Source organism: Pyrus communis, chromosome 2 (genome assembly GCF_041283825.1).
Source record: "Pyrus communis isolate YQ-2024b chromosome 2, ASM4128382v1, whole genome shotgun sequence".
NCBI lineage: Eukaryota > Viridiplantae > Streptophyta > Magnoliopsida > Rosales > Rosaceae > Pyrus > Pyrus communis.
Window position 1 is genome coordinate 20,562,501 of NC_142566.1, and position 25,644 is coordinate 20,588,144.

The 25,644-nt window shown below is 37.4% G+C and overlaps 3 protein-coding genes and 1 pseudogene across 9 annotated transcripts in view; 2 read left to right on the plus strand and 2 right to left on the minus strand.

Moving 5' to 3' along the window:
• The window catches only part of LOC137746679 (serine/threonine-protein kinase STY13), a 9,332-nt gene extending 7,097 nt beyond the window's left edge, over positions 1-2,235 (plus strand). The window contains exons 4-7 of the mRNA XM_068486684.2: positions 579-603; positions 919-1,040; positions 1,153-1,308; positions 1,626-2,235. Of these exons, the coding sequence (XP_068342785.2) occupies positions 579-603; positions 919-1,040; positions 1,153-1,308; positions 1,626-1,955 (633 nt within the window). The 3' untranslated portion in view covers positions 1,956-2,235. The remainder of the gene's footprint in view (positions 1-578; positions 604-918; positions 1,041-1,152; positions 1,309-1,625) is intronic.
• Positions 2,236-7,418: 5,183 nt separating this feature from the next.
• Positions 7,419-11,742, plus strand: LOC137747537 (G-box-binding factor 1). 4 transcript variants are annotated; one of them, XM_068487666.2, is made up of 12 exons: positions 7,419-7,813; positions 8,412-8,553; positions 8,638-8,685; positions 8,804-8,893; positions 9,022-9,111; positions 9,226-9,401; positions 9,536-9,593; positions 9,945-9,993; positions 10,071-10,258; positions 10,854-10,931; positions 11,103-11,228; positions 11,422-11,742. In XM_068487666.2, exons 2-12 carry the CDS (start codon positions 8,494-8,496, stop codon positions 11,500-11,502), a joined length of 1,044 nt encoding a protein of 347 aa, XP_068343767.2. In that variant the 5' UTR covers positions 7,419-7,813; positions 8,412-8,493; the 3' UTR covers positions 11,503-11,742. The 4 variants fall into 4 exon arrangements, with proteins under 4 accessions (XP_068343767.2, XP_068343766.2, XP_088542281.1 ...); XM_068487665.2 differs by having other exon boundaries at positions 7,566-7,813; positions 10,059-10,258; XM_088686155.1 differs by having other exon boundaries at positions 7,622-7,813; positions 8,638-8,717.
• A 445-nt stretch (positions 11,743-12,187) lies between these two features.
• On the minus strand, positions 12,188-15,770 carry LOC137748493 (HVA22-like protein k). 3 transcript variants are annotated; one of them, XM_068488651.2, is made up of 8 exons: positions 15,621-15,770; positions 15,021-15,079; positions 14,811-14,908; positions 14,611-14,662; positions 14,010-14,073; positions 13,033-13,128; positions 12,765-12,837; positions 12,188-12,560 (listed from the first exon to the last, which is right to left on the minus strand). In XM_068488651.2, the coding sequence occupies exons 1-8, from the start codon at positions 15,651-15,653 to the stop codon at positions 12,436-12,438; spliced, it is 600 nt and encodes a 199-aa protein (XP_068344752.1). In that variant the 5' UTR covers positions 15,654-15,770; the 3' UTR covers positions 12,188-12,435. The 3 variants fall into 3 exon arrangements, with proteins under 3 accessions (XP_068344752.1, XP_088542264.1, XP_068344751.1); XM_088686138.1 differs by having other exon boundaries at positions 12,188-12,605; XM_068488650.2 differs by having other exon boundaries at positions 12,188-12,578; positions 15,621-15,769.
• A 2,039-nt stretch (positions 15,771-17,809) lies between these two features.
• LOC137748235 (scarecrow-like protein 15 pseudogene) lies at positions 17,810-20,087 on the minus strand (annotated as a pseudogene). Its single transcript, XR_015956894.1, has one exon. The product of XR_015956894.1 is annotated as a scarecrow-like protein 15 pseudogene (transcript).
• Between the last annotated feature and the right edge of the window lie 5,557 nt (positions 20,088-25,644).

Genomic DNA, 25,644 nt, shown 5'->3' on the forward strand with positions numbered 1-25,644 from the left:
ACCAGTAGATTATCCAGTACCATTGTACTGTGATAACCAATCGGCCATTCGCTTGGCAGAAAATCCAGTCTTTCATGCAAGAACTAAACATGTGGAAGTGCACTACCACTTTATCAGAGAAAAGGTTCTACAAGAAGAGATTGAGATGAGACAAGTCAAGACGAATGATCAAGTTGCGGACTTGTTCACAAAAAGTTTAAGTACAGGCAAGCTCGAAAATTTTCGCTGTCTGCTCAGCACAGTGCAAAGAATGAGAGCTGACATTGAGGGGGAGTGTTGAAAATCAATGTCAAAGTTAGGCAAGGAAAGTTAGGCAATGTTAGGTATGGTTGAATAAAAATTATTAGGTGCAATTAATGTGTTTTGTGTGGTAATAAATAATCTTAGTTTAATCATTTGGTTTGCTATAAATACCTAAGTTCTCAAGCATTGTAAATCATCCAAGGAAAAACAAAGCCTAGAGCTAAATAAGAAAAGCTTTGCTAATTAGTTTGTTTTGTGAGCTTTCTTTAAGAGTGTGTTCTATTTTCTTCTTCTTGGGATCATTAGAGTTATCTTGGATACTCTTCTTATTCAACATTATCCACCGTGACCTGAAACCAGGTTATTGTTCATTTTCCTTGTTCTTTCCTTTTTGTTCTAGTTGTTTGAGTTTATTTTGACAAGGGGACCAATTGATCAGGCGCTTGGATTGGCTACATGTCCCGCTTGTAACTGTAAAGGAGTTCATTCATAGATCCACAAAAAAATTTACTCATTTTTAGTTTTGAACATTTTCCAGAAATGCATATGTAAATTCATCATGCTTTCTTTTGGTTTTGCATACTCATCTCAGTTCTAATTCTTGAACAATAGGATTTAAACATCGTTTACCGAAGGAATTTAATTCTAACAGATACTCTTATTTTTTTTCCCCAGCCAACCTACTCCTTACAGAAGACCTGAACAAGATTAAGGTGGCTGACTTTGGCCACGCAAGGGAGGTAATATCCGGGGACATGACATCTGAGGCTGGGACCTACAGATGGATGGCTCCCGAGGTGCACTTTTTTCAGTTTTTGTGTTTCTTCATTCGTTATTCATGCATATACTGCAACAACAACAAAATATTCATAAAATAGCTAATTGTATTTTTCTTTTTATCTGACTTAGCTATTCAGCAAGGAGCCAGTTCCAAAAGGAACGAAGAAGGAATATGATCACAAGGCAGATGTGTACAGCTTTTCGATAGTTCTGTGGGAACTGATTGTAAACCGAATTCCTTTCTCTGGACGGACTAATATATTGGTTGCATATGCATCGGCGAATGTAAGTCGTATGAATGTCATTCAAACAGAAACTGATGAACCAGAAACCCGAAAATTTATCCAATAGCTATATCAAGTAATTGAATGCTTTCCTATCTGTATTCTCTTTTAAGATTTAGTTCACTTCCATTATATGGTGCTTGATTATTTTGAGATGCCTTAAGATGACTAACAACATTATCTGCTAGCTGACTTTTTTATTGAAATTTTCTTTAGTTAAGAGTTTGATTTTTCTGGGGATGGACCGAGTGTACATAAAAAAAAATATTTTCAGAAGTTGAATGACTGTTGGTGGATGACTTCTCTTTGTTCTTTCAGCAAATACGGCCAGAGCTGGACGACATTCCTCAGGACCTCGTGCCGCTATTGGAGTCCTGTTGGGCAGATGACCCAAGGATCCGACCTGAGTTCATGGAGATCACGAGCCATCTTTCCAACTATCACAAGCAACTGTGTGCAGCTGAGACGGAACCTCCAGCAGTCAATGTGCCAGAAGCTGAACATCAAGAGAGCAACGTGAAGGAACAAGAGCCTCCCGAAGTCCAATTGATTGACAGGTCCGAAAAGAAAAAGAAAGCTAAAAGGAGAAAGAAGTGCAGATCAAGTTTCTTCTTGTTTTGCTGTCGACCTGTAGCGGTGCATGAGTGATCGGTTATCAGCTCAAGTTTTGTAGGATACAGAGTAGAACCACAGATATAGAGATTAGGGTAGACACAGCCAGGGCTCCTGAGCTGAACTGTTGTTCTGTAACTTGTGTTACAAGCAACTGTACAGATACATCTTGTTAGGAACCATCGAATAAAAATAGATAGAGACTAGAGGCTAGAGAGAAACTGCATACACAGCTTCAAAGAAACAAAAAAAAAACAAAGTTTGTACTCGTTTTCGCAGTTGAATATTTCTTCTGATATCAAAGCTATGTTTTGAACTTTGATCACTAGCACACTTTCAGTTCTGTGCTCAAACTGTTGGATTTTTTTATATCGTACAAAGCTCCGATGCTGGCTTGCGGCTTAAGCAAACTCATATTTTAGTAATGAATTGTTTCGTGCAAGTTAACGTGATTAGTCACAGTGACTCTTTTTTTCTGATGATTGAATTGCTGGTTCCGATGAATTATGTGAGCTTCTTTTGTTGCAGATAAGGATTTTGTTTCCCTTTTTAACTAGAGGGCGGCTTAGTGGTGTTATCTTATATGTTGACTAAGTGATCACATCATTGTGAATTTTTTGTAAAAAGCTACTTTAATTAGGGTAAAAAAAACAACTTTATAGGTAAAGAAGATATGCAAGTGATTGCGTGTATCTAGAGTTTTTGAAAGATACAAAAACAGAAAGAAAGAGTATTGTACAGGATACAGAAATGAGAGACTTGAATTCGTGTGTTATCTTATAGAACACCATGTGTGGGTCCTTAAAAGAAAATTTTGAGAGCCTTTCAACTACAATCGCTTTTGCACCAAAAATCTGATTTCTAATTCCCCACTTAGTACTACAGTAGTATTTTTTTCTTTTTTTTACTTGTAAGTGAGATTTTAAGTTCAAATATCGTGAATGACAAGTTTAAAACCAATTTATGACCACACCTCCTAACACGTGTGTAAATATATCATTTTCATTCCAAGAATTGGGATTTGGAATAGAAACTCCCTAACACATGTGATAACATGATTGGATTCAATACACTACATCATCATATTACATTGTATGTATACAGGTGGTACCAATCGTGTTCAATTTCACGAAATTGAAATTGTGTCATGTCCATGTACGAACACGAGTTGACCAACACATATATCAATCTAACAATGCAATGATCATATTTTCATCAAAAAATTGAGAAGTTAATAGTCGAACAATTCTAATCATATGCTATGGTGGTTCTCATGTACGTAGAAGATCTTATATTCGTGCAAGTTTTTTGTTGAAAAAAAATATACACGGTAGTAGAACTCATTAAATTCAAAAGTGGTTCGGTACAAATGTTTATTTTAAGAGCCAATCATGGCATTACATTCAGTGGCAATACTTGGGGGAATACCATTCGATAGTCTTGTTGCACCGAGAGACCAATTTTTGCAATGCGATGGGCAACCGAGTTTGCTTGGCAATGAGTATGGATAATTTTACCTTCAGTGATTAAATGGAGGAGCACCTTGATATCTTTCACAATGTGCCCAATCAAAGACAAAGTAAGAGAAATATCATACAATACCTCCACAATCTGAAGTAAATTCGTGCTTGAAATTGCTAAAATGTGCAACAATTTTCCAAACAAAAAAAGGAAATTTCCTGGCTCCTGTACTCATTGAATTTGGCCTCATATCTATGTTTTATTTAATGTTTATTTAGTGTATAATAGGTAATAAATAATATTTTTTATACTAAAAATAATAAATAAGTTTTCTCTCCCTTGTCCATCCTTTTATCCTATTTGTACTCAGGAAAGGAAAAAGAATTTTTTATTTTAATCGACCATTAAATCCTGCCTCTGCAATTTCCATACTTCGTTTTGAGATTTTCCAATAAATATCACCTTTAGTATGTTCTTAATCTCTTTGTTTACTTATTTTTTTTATTTAATTAGTAGGTTAATTATTTATATTGTCCTTGAGTTTGTCTATTAGAGTACGATTTGAGAATAGTTTATATTTCATTGTTCTTGCTTCGTGTTGATTATTATATAATTTTATATAAACAAAATAATGAATATATGCTTTTGTATAAATTTGAACTAGCCCATTCAAGAAAAAATTCTTCGTTCCGCCCTTGGGTATGTGGTTCTAAATTTTTCACATTACACCTAAAGTTTTAAAATTATATTAATTTATATCATTTGTCAAGATAATACAAATATAACTTACACATTAGTCCATATGAGAGTATCATTCTCATTGTTGCCAATATAATGAAAAATTAATCCAACTATAAACGTAAAGTGAGAATTTGAATATTTTTAAGTGTAAAATGAAAGAATTTAAACTTCACAATCCATTTTGAAATTCAATATTGTTAGGAGTGTTATTCACACATTTATTTTTACTTCTCAAATTTTAAGTCTAAAATGAAAAAAAAATTAAAACATCATGGTACTTTTGAAATTCAATATTTTTAGGGAGTGGTATTCACACTATTTTTTACTTCTATTACACTCTTGTTAATTCTTATCATCTCCTTCAATTCATTTGATCCAGTGAATCAGAAATTAAGAGAGTGTGAAAGACGATGTGTAAATGTAATGACTCGTCCCCAAATATTACGGTTTCTATAATTTTAATGTGCGAATTTACAAAAATACCCTCCAAGGCAAAAAAGCTAACTTTTGTTGACCGCATTGTCGTGTCACGTAAGATTCATTCCCTTGGCATAGCCTCGTAGTACTCATCGTTACAAATGTGTGGACGTAAGCGGAAGTGAATTTGGAGCTAAAACGAAGATTTTACAAAACGCGGAACAATAAGGGTATTTTGGTAATTTTCCAAGTAGAGATATTTTCCACCTTTGACCACCCCCGAGCTAACACGTGGCAGCTCTTTCTCCGGTTTTCTAGAATCTTCTCCCTTTCATTTCTCTTCCGGATACCTCTTTCTCTCTCTTTTCCTCTTTTTCCCCCATCTCTACAACCACCAAGAACCATCACCCCCACCATTGTGGCTCACTCTCTGGCGACACTACCATTATCTGGACCTTTCCACCACGACCTTGAATCAGCTGAAACACCTCATCCTCTCTCTGTCTAGCTGCACAGTGGCACCACCACTATTCCCGAAATTGCTCCGGCGAGTTCTCCACGATCCCGGCCAAGGTAAGCCTCGGGAATACTCTAAACCTTATCTATTCATCCTTGTCGTTCGATTTTGAGCACGTTTATGTGTTTTGGATTGGTTTAGGACTAAAATGATTTCAGGAAGGATTTTCTAGTTTTTGGCAAGAAATCCAGCATCTTTCGAGTTGTATTCTGGCCACGGTTGGACATGAGAAAGGTATCTTTTGATTCTTTGTCTCTCGGGGTTCAATTTGATATATTGATTTGTAAAGTTTGGTTGAGATTTGAGCTCGATCGGAGCACAAGAATTTCCTTGCCGAAATCCGGCCTTTTTCTTCATTGGGTATGGTGACCCACGAACATAAACAGGTCAAACCTAACCCGCAACCTAAAACTAGCCCAACTCAGTTTGATATTCCAGGCCCAAATCCAATTAAAAACCGGGCCAAAATCTTGGGCCATGCAATCTGGCCAACCCATTAACCCTTGGCCCATTAACCCAAATGACCGACCCAAACCCAGTCCAATAACCCGGCCCATTAACCCAATAACCCAGGCCCAATATAGCAACCCAAGCCCAAATCCAACCCGGGTTCGACCCAACCCAGACTCTAGCCCAGGTTCCATGCTCGGCGTGTGGATCACACGCGCCTCCATTGGAGGTACTATTCTCTGCCACCGTCCACGGCTGTGCCAGCGACTTTTCCGACGACTTAACTCGGCGTATGGCAGCATGCGGCCTTCCAGGCCGCCTCCTTGTGGCAGCGCGTGGGGGAACCTGAGGTCCCTTCTTAGGTTTTTCGACGTGCCGAATCCAAATCCGCTACTCATTTCCTGAAATTCGACTATTTTAGTAGAGCTTTATTAAAATGTCCTCTCTTTGTGTTTAGGTGCGTTGGTAAGAAGCGAAGCCATCATTGCTAGTTCAAGTGGCTTATGGGTGATAGAATAATGTGAGTGAACCTCTTCTTAACTTGCATGGTTTTATAAAATATTAAGCTTGCATTCACGAAAAACATGATTTCATGATTTAACGTTTTAGGCATTATTTATGATTTATTGAAATTTTGTTTTACTAAAGGATATAAATTATTGGATTCTCGTATATAACTTTTTATGACTTTCAGATATGATTATTATATGGATTTATTAGATGTGACTTTGAGTTTTGAGCTTCAGATTTGGATATGAAATTTTGAGGTATGTTTTCGATGCTCATCTAGCGGGTTATCATACAACACATCCACACAACATAAGTATGTTGATGTTTATGGCCATAGGACACAGTTGAGGAGATTTATGTATATACCTCTTATCTGGCGTAACCCGGAGTCGTACAGCTTCACCTTCGGGTGATGGACCATGGTTTCTTCACTGGCGTAACCCAATGTCGTACAACTTCACATTCGAGTGATGGACAAGTACTGCATTTGGGTGAATGAGGAGTTGATGATATTGATGATATACCCCCCCAGCTTCACTAGCCCGGGGCTAATGTCGGTGTGTGATGTTATATATCATTTTCTCCGGCGTAACCCATAGTCGGACAGCTTCACCGTTCGGTGATGGACCATGGTTTCTTCACTAGCATAACCTAGTGTCGTACAGCTTCACCTTCGGGTGATGGACATGTACTGCCTTCGGGCGACTATGATACCTCTAAAGAGTACAATATCGATGAGAGTTGTGGATTTGCCTTCGGGCAGAGGTTTTACGGATTTGCATTTAGGCGACTTTGCTACCATCTCCGAGCATTGTTTTACACATACGTGTTTTACAAATGATTTCACAGCATGCTAGAGTTTCAGAAAATATATTATGTAGTACTATATATATGTTTTGAAAACAGGGGTTTAGTATGTTAAAAAATAAAATGGTTTTCTTATTATTAGTATTATTATAAACTTTGGTCCACTGACATTTTTTGTTTTTGCACTCCCTCAGGAGTTAGAATCGAGGTACACAATCCTGGTGTCAGGAAACTTCCGCATAAGGATCTTCGAGTCTTCTCATGGTAGGACCTATTCTTTTGTTTTTTCCTTTTTATAATAATTCTTTCACATTATTCTTGGTTAGTTGTATACTTTGAACACGGTTCTGGATTATTATATTCTGTCTAATCACATATTTCCTTTTTAGGCATGGTAAAAATGATTTTATCACCCTCAGGTGTCGGTCAGCACGTGTCCATCCTAGTATTAGAATGATATCAAGATTGGGGCGTGTCAATAGATATCGCCATACTATTTTTAAGTTGACGTGGCAGCCAATCAAGGATGAAGAAGAAGATAAATTAATAAAATAAATAACAAAATAAAGTATTAATTAATTAATTAATATAATAAAGGAAAGGTAGTTGTCAGGATGAGTCATCGTGGCATATGCACCGTCACGATCTAATCCAGTGAAACGTGGACAGCTGGACGCCTCTTCCTCGCACGTGTCGCCTCCGGCAAACCCTAACCCCTTCTTCTCTTCCGGTACACCTCCGCCACACTGGATCACCCTCCTACACAACATATCCAGTCACTCCCCCGTCCCAACTAAACAACGACAAACTGAAAGCCCAGCAGCCAACGGACACACACAGACACAGCCTCCCTCTCTCTCTCTCTCTCTCTCTCTCTCTCTCTCTCCAAATCCAAAAACCCTAGATTCCTAATCTGGTGGCCGTTGATCTTAAATAAAGTGGTGTTCCACCTGGACTTCCACCTCACTCTCTCTGAACGCCATGAAAGCAGGTCTGCCTCTCTCTCTCTCTCTCTCTCTCTAGCTCTTCTTTCTCTCTCCTTTTATGATTCTCTCGAATCACGCGTCTCCTGGCCCGATTCTTCTTAGTTGCCCTTCGATTTCGTGTTTGTGTTCTACAATTTGTGCCAAACATCTCAGTTTTGTTTTTTTTGTTTTTATTTTTGTTTTTGTTTTTTTTATAGATTTCTGTGTTATTTGCATAAGTCAATCTGTTGCTTCTGCTATTTGATTTACTATCAGCTTTTGATTGTAATGGTTGATTTGAATTTTGAGCTCTGATGTGGGAAAATTAATTAATTTTGGATTAAGGGTAGGTGTAATTTAATCCTCTGATGTGGGAAAATTAGTTAATTTTGTAGCTTTGAGTTTCAAATCTGTGCGGATGAACAGTAAATACTTGAGAATTCGAATGTAATTTTTTCAACAATTGAGCAAGTAATTTGTTTTTTATTAATTGAATTAGTGATTTTGCTGATGTTAAATGTTAAGCATATAATTAGTGAGTCTGGGGACTGTTAATTTTGGTGTCTGTTAAATTTAAGCATGTAATTAGTGAATCTGAGGACTGTTAATTATGGTGTCTATCAGGTGCTTCATAGATTATTTTGAAGAATAAACGTGATCTGGTAAATTTAGAACTAAAAAGGGGTATTTGCTGAGCCGATAGAAAATGGGGACAGGGGAAGAAGGTACTCCTCCTAAGCCTTCCAAACAAGCTTCAACAGCTCAGGTAATTCCCTCAGTTCCATCCTCTGTCCTCGTCTTCAATCCTATCACAGTTCGAGTTTTTTATCTGTTTCTGATGATTGTGCAGGAAATACCAACACCACCTTCATATCCCGATTGGTCCAGCCCTATGCAGGTTCATGATGAAAACACATTCTGGATCAATATGTAATTTTTTTTTAAGTAAGCTAGATAGATATATTTGATATCCTTATAAATGAGTTTAATAGCTTACGGAAAACTTTCTTGTTTAGGCTTATTATGGTCCTGGTGGTACTCCGCCTCCCTTTTTTGCCTCCACTGTTGCTTCCCCAACTCCACACCCTTATATGTGGGGAGCCCAGGTATGTCTTTTGCTTGGGGATTATACACTGACATACATGTTTCTTAGGGAGCGGTTGCTTTTTGTTTGCGTCTTCTTTTTCCAGAAAGAGGTGGTTTTTATTCTTTGTTGTTGTTTACTATTTTTCAGCATCCTATGATGCCGCCATATGGAACTCCAGTTCCATATCCGGCCATGTATCCTCCAGGTGGAGTTTATGCTCATCCTAGTATGGTCACGGTATAATGCTATTCCTCTACATGTGCATCTGTCTTCATTGATAAAAATGGACACTGTTATTTAGGAAAGATCTCTACCTGATCAGCTTATTTCTTTTATCCAATTATTCTGTAGACTCCAGGCGCACCACAACCAGCCCCGGAGTTGGAAGGGAAGGGTTCTGATGGGAAAGAGCGGGTTTCAACTAAAAAGACCAAGGGAGCTGCAGGAAATGCAAGTTTGGCTGGTGGCAAGGCTGTGGAGAGTGGAAAGGCAACTTCAGGTTCAGGAAATGATGGTGCTTCACAAAGGTGTGCTGATCTTTGCTTTGGATTTTTGCTTTTGACAAGTTTTTAGATTGTTCTCTTCTTTTGACATGTGTTCCATAGAACATTTATCTATTGGCACTGTGCCTTGATCTGACTGTAAGTTTTTGGCGATGTAGTGGTGAAAGTGGTAGCGAGGGTTCCTCCGATGGAAGTGATGATAATGCTAACCATCAGGTGTGTATGTGCATTACATCTAATTACTAATCGGTGATATTGGTAACTATTTAAAATGGCTAGCAGAGTTTGGAAGCTTTTTAAACCCATCTAGAAAACTAGCGTTGGCCACTTTAGGCTTGCAAACATCTAAACTTGGATGCCGTCTTTAGAGTTTCATATTAACCTAAAAATGGCTAGCAGAGTTTGGCAGCTTTCGAACCCCATCTAGAAAACTAGCATTGGCCACTTCATGCTTGCAAACATCTAAACTTGGATGCCGTCTTTAGAGTTTCATATTAACCTAACAACATTCTTTCTGTATGATGCATCCTTTTCCTTCTAATGATAACATACCCAATTTCTCTGTAGGAGTATGGTGCAAACAAGAAGGGGAGCTTTGACAAGATGCTTGCAGATGGTATATTAATCTTGTTCATACTACTGCCTGCTTATGTTACATTTTCTGAAATGATTTTCTCACAGTTCATTTTTCAGGTGCAAATGCACAGAATAGCACTGGGGCCATTCAGGCTTCAGTGCCTGGGAAGCCTGTCTCTATGCCTGGAACTAATCTGAATATTGGAATGGACTTATGGAATTCATCCCCTGCTGGTGCTGGAGCAGCAAAAGTGAGAGGAAATCTGTCGGGTGCCCCATCAGCTGGTGGTGAGCATTGGATTCAAGTACGTGTCTTTCTGTTTTTCTTCTAAATTGTTATTTAGTATTACTATTTGTTTTTCATGCAAAACTTTATCGGTCTAGATGTTTGACATGTTATGTTGGGCATTTTAGTTTGGCACAAGACTGCCAGTCTGGAAGCACAATTAAACAAGATCCTACCTAATAATGGTCTAGATAACAGTCGAGTAAAATAACATGTTAGATTGTCTGCCAAGAGAAAACCTGACTACATGTGTGTGATTGTATTTGAATGAAAGTATTATTTTTGTTAATAACTTTAATGGTTTGTTAGTAAAACTATTACACTTAAATTTTATTGTTCATTCAATTTAGTTTGTACTTCGAAATTGGATTCCGTTTACATTTTGCAGAGGTAGTCAGCTAGGAGTTTGGTAGTAAAACGGAATGCACTTTGGTAGTCACCATGACTAGTTGTTTGGCATGTTATGTTGGGCGTTTTTAGTTCGTACTTTGAAATTGGATTCCGTTTACTTTGAAATTGGCATGTCATGGTGACTCATAAATATATTTCTTAAAAATCAAAAATGCACTTTGGTAGTTGTTTTAGCTCATCATTGATTTTCATGATTTTGACAGGACGAACGTGAACTGAAAAGACAGAAAAGAAAGCAATCGAATAGGGAGTCAGCTAGGAGGTCAAGATTACGGAAGCAGGTACATATGTACTTCTGTACTTGTTGACAGGAATTTCTTGTTCTATCTGCCTTTCTTGATATGCATCCTGTGCTACAGGACGATGATAAGTTTTAAATAATTATGTGCTAAAACCTGAACAAAAATAATTCATATGTCTAAATCGCTCTTCTGTTTCTTATGTGTTTCCAGGCAGAGTGTGAAGAGCTACAAGCAAGGGTAGAGGTTTTGAGCAATGAGAATCATAGCCTCAGAGAGGAGCTGCACAGGCTTTCTGAGGAATGCGAGAAACTTACATCAGAGAATACTAATATAAAGGTCCGTTTCTACACGCTTGCACTTTGTTCCTTTTTTTTTTTACTTGTATGACATCCATCGGGTAGAGATTCCTTGCTGATTAGAGTTCTAGCATGATGCGTTAAAAGCAATCCAAGTTGCCCGAAATGTTTCACTAATCTGTTGCACGAGTGCAGTCGATCTTTTGACAAAGTACGTTTGTGCTGCTATGCAGGAAGAATTGACACGAGTATGTGGACCTGATTTAGTAGCAAACCTTGAGCAGCAGCCTGGTGGTGGTGAGGGCAACAGTTGAGATGGCATATTAGTCTCGCCGTAACAGAGATTTAAGAGCTCCGGAAGCCATGACCCTTCTGCGAATTGAGCGTAGAGAATTTGTTTTCCTTACTAATTTGTACACTTTTAACCCTTTTATCTGTAACAGTAACGTTTCTTTGTGAACTTAGCTGTTGAGTTGGATCATCTGGGAAGTGGGAACCATGCAAATTGTTGTATCATTGGAAAGAGTATATAATAGATTGACCTCCATTTGGTATTTGTAGTTTTTGAATCGATTTGTGGCTTCGTATTCTTGTCCCCCATTTTTCCTCTTTCCCTACTCATCCAAAGTGATGCCCCCGAATGAAGGCGTCGGCGTCGGCCGATTTGCGCTCTTGTTTGGAAACTTTAGAGTGCTGCTATTTGGACCGCCTTTACTGAACGAGTTACTGACTACCTGTCTAATACATCGGTTTCCACCTCTAATAGAGAGGTAGTCACCAAAGGCGGTCCAAATAGCATGAATCGTTTAAAAGTTCTATTTGGACGCACAAAACCGATAGTTGTTGACTCTAATAAGAGTAGGACGTAAAATTGTGCGTGAAACCTTTTTGTATTATAGAGTTTGTCAGCAAGTATGTTCGTTTTTGTGTCTAAATAGCATCACTCTTCATTCTTCACATTAAGGTCCACAATGTTGAATTACACCTCATCTCAAAGAGTGGAGAAAAATGAATCATCTTTTGATATTTGTCTAATCGACAGATGACATGCTAATAGTAATTTACCCCAAAATTGTTTTTCTTAGTACTATGTTCCGCTACTTTGGAGATTTTACAAATCAACGGACAAACAAAAGATTTTAGAGAACCTAATTCAAGGGAAGTAGTTTTGTCTCTATATTGCGCCGGAAAGAATTTCAAAACTATACATTCGAAAAGCAATAATAATTCTCTTTTTAATAACAACACTAATCATCGTGATCAGACTCCGAAACTGGTGCTGGTCTAGTCTGGCCTTCAATCGCATTCTGCCCTGGTAGGTCTGGATTAGGCGGTCTGATCTGGCCTTCAATCGCATTCTGCCGGGGTACATCTGAATTAGGTGGCTGGTCTGTTAAAAACAAGGGAGAGCAACCAACTGTAATCAACGAAAATGAACTGGCGAGTTTAAAAAACAGGGACCAGTTACTAGCCTTTGTAACCTAATGATATATCGTTCCATTATATACAATCCCTATGCAGGAGAGAAACTATAGCTAAACTTCAGGCATGTGAGGTTGCGATAAATCATTCTCACCTGAACCCAAAATCTTCATGATCATAACCCTAGCATACTCGATCTCGGCTTGGTGTGCACTAAGGAGTTTATGCTGCAATATAGAAACCAATATACCTCAATGAGTGTACATTTTAGTATTTTAGCCACAAAGTGTAAACAACAAAGAGCACTTCCATAGCAGTTCATTTGGATCCAAAACAACAATTTTAGGGGTCCTGCTTAGTGCTTACCAAATTAACATTCAATAAACTCATTTATCTATACTATATAAAGACAGAGGGAATACCACTTCGCCATATGTGAGCCCCAAAACTTGATCAATTCTAGCTTGATGCTTCAAAAAGAACGGGCGTAGATGGCTTGTGTACAACTGCTTTGCTCCCTGATGCAAAAGGAGCAAAATTACTTACTAATTCATTTTATAGAAGAAAGCAGGTAGTTAATTACAACAAAATTTTCTCCTTGTGTCAATATCTCGTAAGTATGCACATAACCACAGTTGGCCATGAAACGTTACAAAGCATTCTGAACACGGCTCAACAATTCAACTATAAACATCAGATAAGGCACCCATAAATATCCAAATGAATATGCAATTCTTTTCGTCCAAGTGTCTGTCAACATCTTTAACAGATGATGTTCCAACAAAATTGGATAAAAATCATGAAAAGAATAATAATATATAGAATTTCAAAACGACTTCTAATCCTTTCCTTGATGTCTGACTGCCAAGACCTACCTGTAAACTTGATATGACAACTGAAAAGTAAAAACAACCTAGTTCAAAGAAAATATGTTTCGTAAAATAGATTAGCAGATTCTCACAAGCAATGAGCTTCGTTTTACAATCATATGCACAGTAATTAAGTAACACGATTTTGTTAATAATCACAGGATAAGAGCCCACGTGGTAAGGTAGGTGGGGAAAATGGTTAAGATTAGAAAATTTCATTGGTGAAATCACTTCCCGATCTACCAAAGGAAAAATATAATCCAAAACAGAAAGATGAAAACAAATTTAAACAACGAACTTTTATTTTTGGGGTGAAATGATTCAATATTATGCAACAATTCCCAGGATGTTACAACGAGTCTGAATATGAGGATGATTGCAATGACATACTAGAAGTGAACGCAAGACAGGGGGAGAGAAAATAGACAATTATAACCAACTGAATTTTGTGACAGACAGGTGTCTTTATAATTCTTCTTCCATATGTATTGATACAAACACTCCAAAGAGAAGAATAAAACTGAACTTACATCAACAGTAGGAAGTTGGAGCCAAACAAGAAATGCAAACTTCATATGGTAGTACATTGGGCACCTGGTCACAACAAAAAATAAAGATGAGGTTATCTATCAAACTCAGTGCATGAAAAAATTAGTAGTGATATATTTTCTTTTAACATTGTCCGAAATAACATACTGTTTCCTTATGCCAATAGATCCTCAATTATAACTATAGTCGAAAACACATTCTACTTTGAATGCTAATGAAACACTCTTGTTGGAAAATGGTATCGTTTCATAGTCACAACACAGACAGAGGAAAGTGCAAGTATATGGAAGGTATAGGGTACCCTTTTTCTATTATTCTTTGTTCAAAATGGCGACATTGTATTTTTGCTTTTCAAGTCACCAACAAATTGTGGTTGAAAGTTGAAACATACAACCTTATTCATCAGTAATTTAATGAAACCGTCAATGTAACAAATTTAAAGAGATCTAGAGTAATCCTGAAAATACACCCAACCAATATGGGATTCTGAGCAAATATGCAAAGATGAACATGCATATGTAAAAGGTAGCAAATGTGATATAACAAATGCGGTAACTCTGAAGAACAGGATCCAGATCTTACCATGAAATAAGCTTGTCTGAAAATATTTCAACAAGGCTGAAAGATCCATAAGCTGCAATCATTTGAAGTGAAATTAGATTACTTGCATGATAGGGTTCAAAAGAAGCATAAGTCTTGATAGTATACAGTTAAGAATCATAACACGATCCAAATACAAAGTACAATAAGGAAAGTAACAAAAGTAATTAATAATTTCCAACCTGCCCAATACAAAAGCCACTTTTCTTGTGCAATACGATCTTTCCTTTCAATTGCCTTGCATGTACAGTATACTGGTATACCAATCCCCACAGAACAACTACACCAGAGCACAAATTCAACGTATTTTCATAAACTAACAACATTCCAAGTTTAACGAAAATGACCATTAATCATGCCTTAGCATGCAGTTCACATTAATCATGCCTTACCATGCAGTTCGGAGTACAATGTTCGAACCAAGAGGGCAAAGTAGCAACCTCAACCCTACCTGCATCAGATATTCTCAAACGTCAATTTTAGCGTTTAATTATCGAAAAGTTAATGGATTCCAATATTACATAAAACAATGAGGGTAATAGTGAACAATCGTAAGCATCAACCATGGATATATAAACACACACACACAGAAGCAAATTCATGATGTATTAACAAAATTATTGACCAAAAAAAGATTTATGAACAAAATTTCCAAAAATTTCCTGAAGTTACTGAATTTCACAATCCAATTTCCTAATCCTACGATTAATTATCTTGTACTTTACTCGCACGAATTACATCAGAAATGGAAATTTCCAAAAAAATTAAATAACTTATAGTGAATAATTACAAAAATTGTTCAAGAAGCATTTTAATCGCAAGTTATCAATAATTGAGAAACCCTAAATCAGACTGGAGTTCGAAAATTTGGTAATCAGTCTTTTACAATAATTGCAACGAAACGGAAACGAGAACAAAGAGAAAATAAATGTATCAAACAGTAAGTGAAGAGTAAAGGAAATTGGAATCGAAGGAGGAAGAAGAAAGAGGACCTCGCTGGTGATGTTGGATCCGAGAAGAGCCATTTCTGAGCAGAGCAGAGCAGAGCAAAGCGCGCAGGGAAACCTCCTAACCGTTAATTACGTTTCACGAGATATGGAGTTGATAGAAATGGAAAAGTCAAGAGTGAATTTTTCAAAGAAAATCGGCCCAACCGTTAACCGGCCCAATTATAGAGTCAAAGTTAAAAAAGTCTGAACCCGAGACAAAGTAGGTTGAAACAGAAGCCCTAACTAACAAGATAATTCACAATATGCATTCATCTATAACACTAAACGGTCTTGTTTTATCATTAGATTGGAATTGATCAAAACTAACTATATTTAAGCTATATTGAAGATGAAGGAGAACCATTTTTTTATTTTGATTGGATTAGGCATGAAGGAAGTTCATCTTTTCTAATCCTCTTATTTTAGGAGAATTGAAATGGATAAGTTTCCTTGATGAGTAATTTATCATTTTTTTTCATCATGTCCTTAAATATAGTGAGTTGTCAATTCTAGTTAAATTATAGGGACCAAATAAGCCTAAAATGTGTATTCTTATCTTGGATGGGGCCAAACCACATCAATGAGAAAATTACATTTTTTTTTTATAAAACAATGTTCTAGAGATGAGTTTGAGTCAAACCACCTATTAAGTTAGTCATAATTGGATAACAAAGTTGTCATTTGTTGGGGTCCAAAAATGTCACATGCAAGCCCAATAACGTCTCAAAGTTCGATTTTCTGTGAAATACCCTGAGCCAGGATTAAATACATGCAAAGGTGCAAAAAAAGTAATGATTTATGGAAGACTGTTTGTATAATTGCGCTAAGCCCGTACAAGCTCATGCATGTTCACCATCCCAAGCTTTGTCACGATATTGTCGTCATAGACAAACCATGCTAACTACAATGCTGCTAAAATAAGCCTATACTACGTGTAGAGGCATGCCAAGTGGGCCGTGATGTGGATGGTCATGGAAGATTATCGGGTCTATGTGGAATTAAGATTATTGAGGACTTTAGGCTGCTTGGGAGCACCGAAGATCCAAGCCCACAATCTTTAAACCTCACGTAGGTAAGTCTGGGAGCGAACAAACCAAAATCCTTTTTCCCTTAGCAAACTAACTAGTCTAGTTAGGAAGAAATTAGAATCCAAAGTATCAGGTTTACGTGAGAGCAGGGCATCCATTAATGAAGAGAGAAGGGGTATTTCCCTTCTTAGCTCACGCAAAAGAATGATGAAGAAAAACAAATGGGCGTGTTGCCAGAAGCAATGTATGTGGAAGGTTAACCAAGGAAGAAGGCACTATGAACCAGGCGCATTATGCAGTCTTCATGGGACCGACAATGTCCATCAATGTAACGTTAAAAAGGAAAGTCATAGCTACGCTGAGGAAAAGAGAGAGGAAGACTTAGCCAAAGCAGAAAGAAACGGCAAAACCAAGGGATTCCCTAGGAGAAACCTAGGAAATCTACCATCCACCTATAAAAGGTGTAGGAGTCACAACATAAAGGATAACATAACATAACACAATAGAAAGAGAGAGAAAAGGGAGAGGATTGAGATTTGCATCACACCAAGCAGGGAGATTCTTCTTTAAGCGCATGTAGTCTTGGATCCTCAAGGAAATCTTCTTTCTAGGGTTTTAAGGGTTCCTCTAGGTTTCCTTGAATTTCCTAAGTTAATATAGGCATCCTCAGACCCTTAGGAATCCCAGATTATTCATCATTCAAGACCATGCAACCATTCACAAGTTCTCTCTCACACTAAACTTGGTAAACTTCTAACTTCCGCACCACGCCTCACTTCCTAGTATTTGCTTAAATCATGTTATCTTTGAGGCATTAATACAACCAAGATACTTCCAAAGACACGCTAATTCTTTCGAGGTATTCCACGACTTGGTACATCAACGAACCAGAGGAAGCAAAAGGATATCCACCAAAGCCCAAGTCCAGCTCTGACTTAAAAATCCCCCAACATCATACAATAAGTTGAACTTAGAATTCTCATTTACAATTGGAGAAGAGGTTGTTCCTCGTTAAAGAGCCTAATGTTGTAGGGAAAACAAGGAAGGGAGACAATTAGCAAGGGTGGGGAGAAGGCTGATAACCAACTATGTTTTAGTTAATGAATTCATTATATATGCAAAGAGAAATTAACCTCTAAGTAAAAAGGACAATAAGAAAATAAATTATGTACGACAACATGAGATCCATAATCCATTGATTCATAATTTGAGTGTTGGGACATTGCCAATAGTTTGCTTAGCTTCCCTTTTATGTTTCTTCCAAAACAAGCAAAAAAAAGTTACAACGATAACCAAACATACACCAAAAGATTGACGAAAAAAAAAAAACATACATCAAAAGAAAAAGGAAAAATAAAAACAAAAAAAAATAGTCCCAAACCTAACAAAACAGATTGGTCGGGATCATTACCTTAACACTTAAACACATAATTACACCCCAATAGTTAGAGTAATTAAAAGAGAAAAGAAAACTGCTTAATTATTAGCTAGTCTTCTAGCTAGCTGCTAATGCTAATTAGCTCCTCCTAACTCCACCTCCATGCCGACGTGGCAACCAGGGCCCTGTCGTGCCAGCAAAGCACCAACTCGGCCTGCCGTTTCGCCACGTGAAATCCCCTGACCTGGACCTTCCCCAACAGGCACTGGGCCTGAAAGTCAGCAAACTGGCTCAGCTCCATTGCCCTCATTCCCGCCCCCTGAAACACTTCCCGCCATGGCGGAATCCGCCTACCAGCCGCCTCCACCGCTGCCTGAATCTTCGGCCGCAGCAGAAACGTTTCAATCTTCTTCACCACGTCGCTGGAAACTGCCACGGATGCGTCCAGCGACTCCAGCATGTTTGAGAAGAACTCAAGGCCGGAGACGAAGTTCCTTCGGAAGGAAGTTGTTCCAGAATCTCCCATCCCTTCCCCGTTGACGAACACCACGACGCTTGGCGACACGCGGCGCATGTCGCCGAGAAAATAGGAGATGTTGTTCTGGGAGCAGAGGCGGCGGAGGATGTACGGCGACAGAAGAACCGCAGTCTTCTCCCCGTCCATGAACTTGACGGCCTTGAAGGACATCATCTCGAACGTACGGACGGGGACGAACTCGACCTGGAACCTAATCTTTAGCTCCTGAGCGAACTGGGACAGGTTCTCCCTAATCAGCTGGGTCTCGACGGCGTACTCCTCCGGCACGACGGCGGTGATACGGAGCACCGGTGGGACCTGGTTGCCTTTATTTCGGCTCGCCACGTCAGCTTTCTCGGCGAGCTCTTTCATTAGGGAAGCGTACTGGCCGCCCAGGCCGATGTCAAAGTCGATGACGTGGAAGAAGGCTGATCCGTTGAGGGCTTCGAGCAGGGCCTGGTTTGTTGTGAAGTGAGAGAACATCGGGACTGGCGAAATTCCGGAAAAGCCCTTGTAGGCGCGGATTGTCTCGACGATGTCGGACCAGGAAGATAACTCGCGCGCCGCCGTATCAGAGCCGTTGAGGAGGGATTGAAGAGCGTCCTTGAAATAAACCGCGGCGCGTTGAAGTGGCTTTCCGACGGGTTTCGACGGGGAGGAGGATCGAAGCCTGTTGTTCAAACGGTCTAGGATCACCTGTGCGAGTGGCAACTCGTCCGAGTCGAAACGGTCCGCAGCGCCGATTAATTCCTCTATGAAATCAACCCCTACGTTCCAGTTGCCCGATTGATGGAAGTCGTTGATCACATGGTCGTAACAATTCTGGGAGGAGTACACTTCGGAGAGATTGATGCTGTAATCGGAGTGGACGAGCTGGGAGGGATCGAACGGTTGAGGATGCAGGTACTCCGAAATCTGAGGATCGTTTGAATTCAATTGCGGGATTGAATTCTTGAGGTTCGGGACGTTGTCGTCGTGCAACCCTAAGTCTCTCATGATTGAGTCCCAGTCCACTTGCTCCTCCCACTCCACAGGGTCATGGTTCGAGTGGGACAGTACGTCGGAGATTGCCAAAATTTTGGAGGGTTTCTCGGCGGAGACAGGGCTGGGGCTATGGCGGAGGTCGAGAACAGAGGTGGGCTCGTAGCCCCCCAAGCTCGAAATACCTAGGTGAAAGTTGACACTTTGGTTATTAGTCTGGGTGCTGTGCTTGGGAGATTGGTTGTTGTTGTTGCTGTGTGGGGAAGAAACAGGCACTCTCATGGCTTATTTAGAAAGCCCTTCTTTTATGACTGGCGTATTTAGAAAGCTGTGATTTGGTTGAGAGGAAGAGGAAATGTGAAGGGAGGGGTAAGGGGGGCTTTTGGTGGTGATGATTGAGGGCTTTTTATCTTTGCGTGTGTGCATGGTGGTGGCGGTGGGATGGCAATGGAATATAATAAGGTAAAGTAGTAGCGTTTGTGTGGAAATGTCATACATGACATTAGGGGGATGACGAGGGGTCGTAGGGAGGCTTTTAATCTCTTTGAAGCTTCTTGCTCAAGCCTTTGCATACAATTGCTTTTTTGAGTTTTCTTTGTTTGATTCGCTGTCTAATTCTGCTTTTTAGTAATTAGCTCACTTCTGGACTCTCTCCAGGCCATGCAAAAGCAATCAAACCATGTTAGGTGTATTTTTAGAAGGATCCCATAACAGTGAAGTGTGCGGTTGGCTAGCTTGTTGAAAGTTAAGGTTATTGGTGGTAACTTATTTTTATGCTTGATTGTGGATCTCACTTATGATCAACAATGTATTTAATATGTCTTTGTAGTTTTATGGAGCTTACATTAAGTGATTAAGAGCGTTTGTTTTCAGATTTGGTTCAACTTGTCAGAGGTTCAAAGAGACAGGCCACTCGTCCCCTCTCAACTACAGTGATATTGTCTCAACTTAACCGTGTATTTTTCAGTGTTGAGTTTTATCACAAAAGATCTTGGTCTTATTAGAAGTGGAACCATATACTTACATATTGTACGATAAGGATGTGAAACCAAAATGACCCCTTATATATTGTATTTTATTTTCTTAATTTTCTGATGTAGAACTTATATTCAACAAAAGTGAATAATGATACGATTCTTAAGAAAGTAAAGTCTCGTTTTTTGAAAATGAATAATGCACATGTACACAAAATGAATCTATGTGTGATATTAAAATCTTCTATGTAATGAATTTCACTTGTATTAATTAGTTTTGTTCTCTTGTTGTCTTTTATTTTATGCCATATGTCCATTTTTAGCTTATAATGCATTCGCACTATATATGTTAAAAAGTTAATTTAGTTTACAAGTTAAAGATTTCATCTTAAAAATAATTTATAAAATACGTGCCATTTTTTCCCTTGATGCCAAAATGTTACCCGACAAAATGTTCTTGCCCTACAAAATTATTTTGTCGCACAAAGCCTTTGGAAAAACCATATATGTTAACCATCTTTGCCCGACCAACGAAAATTTTCGTCAGGTAAACTTACTTTATCCAACAAAATATGGTTCATCGGACCAAATTTTGTCAGACGAACAATATTTTATGGTAGTGTAATGATCCATTCACGCATGTTCCAAATACAGTTTTAATACCAGTTATAGTCTAAATTCAGAAAGAGTTCTAGTCCGTTTTACCATTTCAGTAAACTAATTAAACATCTTTTTCAAAGCATCTTGGAATTAAAGTTTCTATTCCAGATACAATCCCCTCAAAGTCACCCACAATTCCTTCATTGATTATTTCTACTCATCAGTTAATTATACATTTAATTACTATCTTGTATAAAATTGTAATTAAATAAGGAACTGTTAAACCGTAGACTAAGAAAAAATTATTTGTTCTTCCCTCTACATAATTCTAAAGTCTTTCCTTACCAAACTCATATCATATGGGAATCAGAGGGACTTCTGAATTCTTCTAAGCTTAAAACGACAAAGAAGTCAAAGTGTCAAACTGTTGGCGTTAAAGCTCCAAAGTATTGTCCCCCCAAACTCTTCCGAGGACCCACGAAAGCTCATAGTAACACCACCACCAACCTTTACTTATCTCACTTTGAAAAAGCCTACAGAAAGAAGCCATGATTAAATTTTTTAGGGCTTAGATACTTGCTGGCTCAGCCTACAATAATGGAAAGGAACTAAATGTATCTTCCTGAACCATGCAAAGCACTTAGCAAGAGCTAATTAGTATAGGCCTGTCATGGTTTTAATAAGTTTAAGGATTCTATCGGAAAAACGGGTCATATCATTACAGTTTTTTATAATATGAATAAATTCTGGACGGTATAATTGATATGTCACATTTTTAAAGCAACAATGTATGTATAATAATTTAAGTAGAATAAAGCTATCACATAACTAAGGGTGGATCCACGTAGGGATCAAGGTGGTCTTAGGACCATCTAGAAGCCGGGAAACACACCTATGAAGGTCCTCCAATGACCTTTTGATTGTTTGATACGAGATCCTTTTGTGTTTGATACGAGATCCTTTTGTGTTCATCAAGTGTTTCATGTAATGCCTACTAGGCATATATATACCTGCAACACTCAACATTTACATCAAAATAACTTGACAGATACTCTCGATAGCACTTAACAAATTGCTTCGATAATGGTCAATATATGTTGACATGTGTGCAAATGGCTCGTACAACGACAATAAGCACACAAAGTGTTCAATGAAATGTTTCAATAAACAAATTGAAATTTTTTTTATTGCTTCACACGCTTTTTCCCTCCAAAAAAACTGGAACTTCAACACTGAGATGTTCAAGTTAAATCCTGAATCTACCACTACACATAATGGTACGTATTTGGGTAGACACATATACTTCTCCATGTTTAATTAAGTTCCTAAAGTAACATTTGTATTCGGTAACTAACTTTATTAAAAGCAATTATAGACGAGTTACTTAGTACTACGGTTTAGTGATATTTTTTTTTCATTTGTAAGTGAAAAGTTTTAAGTTCAATCCTAGCTAAAAACGAATCCGAATCAAATTATTATAGCCAATCATTCTAAAGTTTACTGCATTTCTCTATTCTTTAATGTAGACAATATCGAATTAAAAAATCAACTTTAGACGTAATCTAGAAGCATCAAGCAATGTTCACACTAGATATTGGAGCAAAAATGCAAAAACCAACGGAAATCTTATTGACGTTGGAGGAGGGACCCAAATTAAGGCCAAAGGGTTACAAGCAAGCACTCAAGGGTAAGTTGATTTGCCACAGATAAGGACCCACCACTAGGGTTAACTTTTTGTCGGACATGCATGGCAATAATGGCCTTGCGAGTAATATAGGATTAAATTTTTTAAATTAAATTACAAATTAAATAATATACCATCAATAAATAAAAAAATAAACACGTTAATCAACATTTAATTAATAATTCAATCATTTATAATTACATCATTTAACTTGTAAATTTAGTTTAAAATTTTTAATCTCTCTAATATTACTTATGGTGATGCTGCGTGGAAACAAGGCCCACGTATGATTACTTTGCCAAATTGCCATTGGCCGCGACCAGAGAGAGGGAGAATATGTTCCTTCCAAAATTTTGCAATAGGCCGTGAATTTGGGTGATAGTGCAATCACCGATTGATGTAAATCCTTCCGTTCATGTCCATTTACTTGCCACATATAGGCAAAGAGAAAATTAGGGGTGTAGTTAAATTAGGATTTGATAATATTTTAATAGATTTTAAAATTAGAGTGTAGTCAATTAAGAGTTTGAAAGTGGATTTTAAAAGATTTTAAAATCATGGTGTAGTCAAATTATGATTTAGGAGGATTTAAAGAGTACACCCAAATCTATGGATAGTCAATTAAATTTAAAAAAATCCATACAAATTTAGATGCAGTGAGAATGCCAAAAATTTGCTAGAATTTTTGTGGATGAAGGATTTTGATGAATTTGAAGATGGGTGGTATAAATACCAAATGCCATCTACAATCCAACCGTCCACCCTCTGATTTCTTTTCACCCCAGACCATAGAAGATGAACAGTCAATCCTACTCTGAGTTCAGAGCATTTCCCAGTAAACTCCCACGTTTCACTTTGTTTTTGTATTTTTCTGAATTCGTGCTCTTGGTTTGTTCATCTGGGAAGATGAGTGAAAATAAGACCACGATTTTTCTGAATTGGGATAAAACAAAATAACATACAGATAAAATCCCGATTGTAAACTCCAGCAAATCGCATTTTTCTGAATTCGTGCCATGGTTTGTTCCTCCCGCAGATTGTATGGCTAAAATGGTAGTGTCTGTGCTTTAGGGTTAAAATGTTTTTATCCCCAGCATTTTGCTGCCCAAATCCGTCCCTGCTCAATATGCCATTTGGTAATCTTTCTCATAAATAATATGCTATTCTTGTAATTGAAATCATCATTCTTTGAATGGATATGTTGTTCTAATTAAACCTATCCTTTATAACTATTCAAACTCTTGGATCAATGTTCTCAACGACCCATTCTATTTACATATTTAATTGGTTTGTATTTCTATGTCTATATATATATATTTACGTTCCTTTCGGATTGTGCAATGAGAAAGAAATTCATTTTGTGTTTCTAAATCCTAAGAAATCCATACAAATTTATATGCTGAAATCCATATAAATATGCTGAAGTTCACATAGAATTGTGAATCTATTAAAATTCTTTGAAATCTGCCACTTAAAAAAAAATCGATTAAAATCACTTGAAATTCAAGTTGACAACACTCTCTTTAAACACAAGATCTAGCGATCTACATTCTTCCCTTTTTATTTTTCTAATACGGGGTGATGGATTGATAGGTTGGATGGGACTTTGTTACTAGAAAAGTTTTGGCCACCATAAAAAGATGGTTTAGGATCTTTTTGCTAGCTACATATAATAATTAATAAGCGAAGTATATTATAAAATTGATCTATTTAAAATTAACTGAAGCACTTAAGTCCTAATCAAGCTGATTATCATTAGTTTCATTAATCCAGCCAAAAAGAAAGGGCCTGTGTTTGATTACAGATCGTTTGAGATTTTCTGTATTCTTTTTGTCAATTATAATATCGGGATGGTTTGGTGTAAACACTTACAAGGGATCCAATGCAGCAACATTAGAAAATTCTTTATTGTACTTTGTATACATGCATGAATTTAAATGAGGGATTCGAATTTTGATTTTTTTCATACTTTATTTATAACACTATAAAAATATTTCCAAGTTCACCTTCTAATCACTTGTAAATTAGAGTTTTCTTATTAGTTTATAACAAAAGGTACCGAAAGTCTTCTTTCAACCAATTCAAATTATAAAGAAAAAGAAAAAAAAAAATTATATAGATTCAATTCTTCAGAATTTGTTTTTATGGCTTTGTTGTAGCTAGTTAGAAGATTGCAAAACCCAGAAAAATAAATGGCAAGGGAAGAATATGTACGTAGCATTAGAAAAACAAAAATAAAAAGAAAGAAGAAAACAGGATTTTTAATCGAAAATTAAAATAAGACAAACACAATTGTGATTGTAGTTTGTAATTAACTTCTTGTTGATGAATATTTAATTGCTTTTTGTAAATTAGTAAGCAGAGATGTTGCAGATTGATTTGAGCTTTGATGATTTTATACCGTTAACTATTAACTTATTAAGGCATCCTCGTCCCTTTCTTTATAATACTATAAAAAAATCCAACAGATGCTATCAAATGAAAAGTAACAAAGTGATATAAAATAAATTATCTGCAGAATTTGGAGACCGATAAGCATATTTCCTTCCTAATAATACAAAGGAAACATCGGCAGACGATTCGATTGTGGGTTAGAATTTGAAACATCCAATGTTTGCTCGATCGACATGATCTCTTATATCTCAGAGAAAATTCGTTTAATTATAAGATCACAATATAACACTTTGGCAAAATTTTCGGACTAATATTCCAAGGAAAAGTCTGGCTGCTCAAATGGGTCAAAACTTTTTTTTTTTTTTTTTTCATGAAACCCTCCTCAAATTCACCTTATCAAAGAAAAAAATATTTCTCATTAACCCACATGTGACCGCTTAGTGATAATTAAGCACAATATAATTATAAACT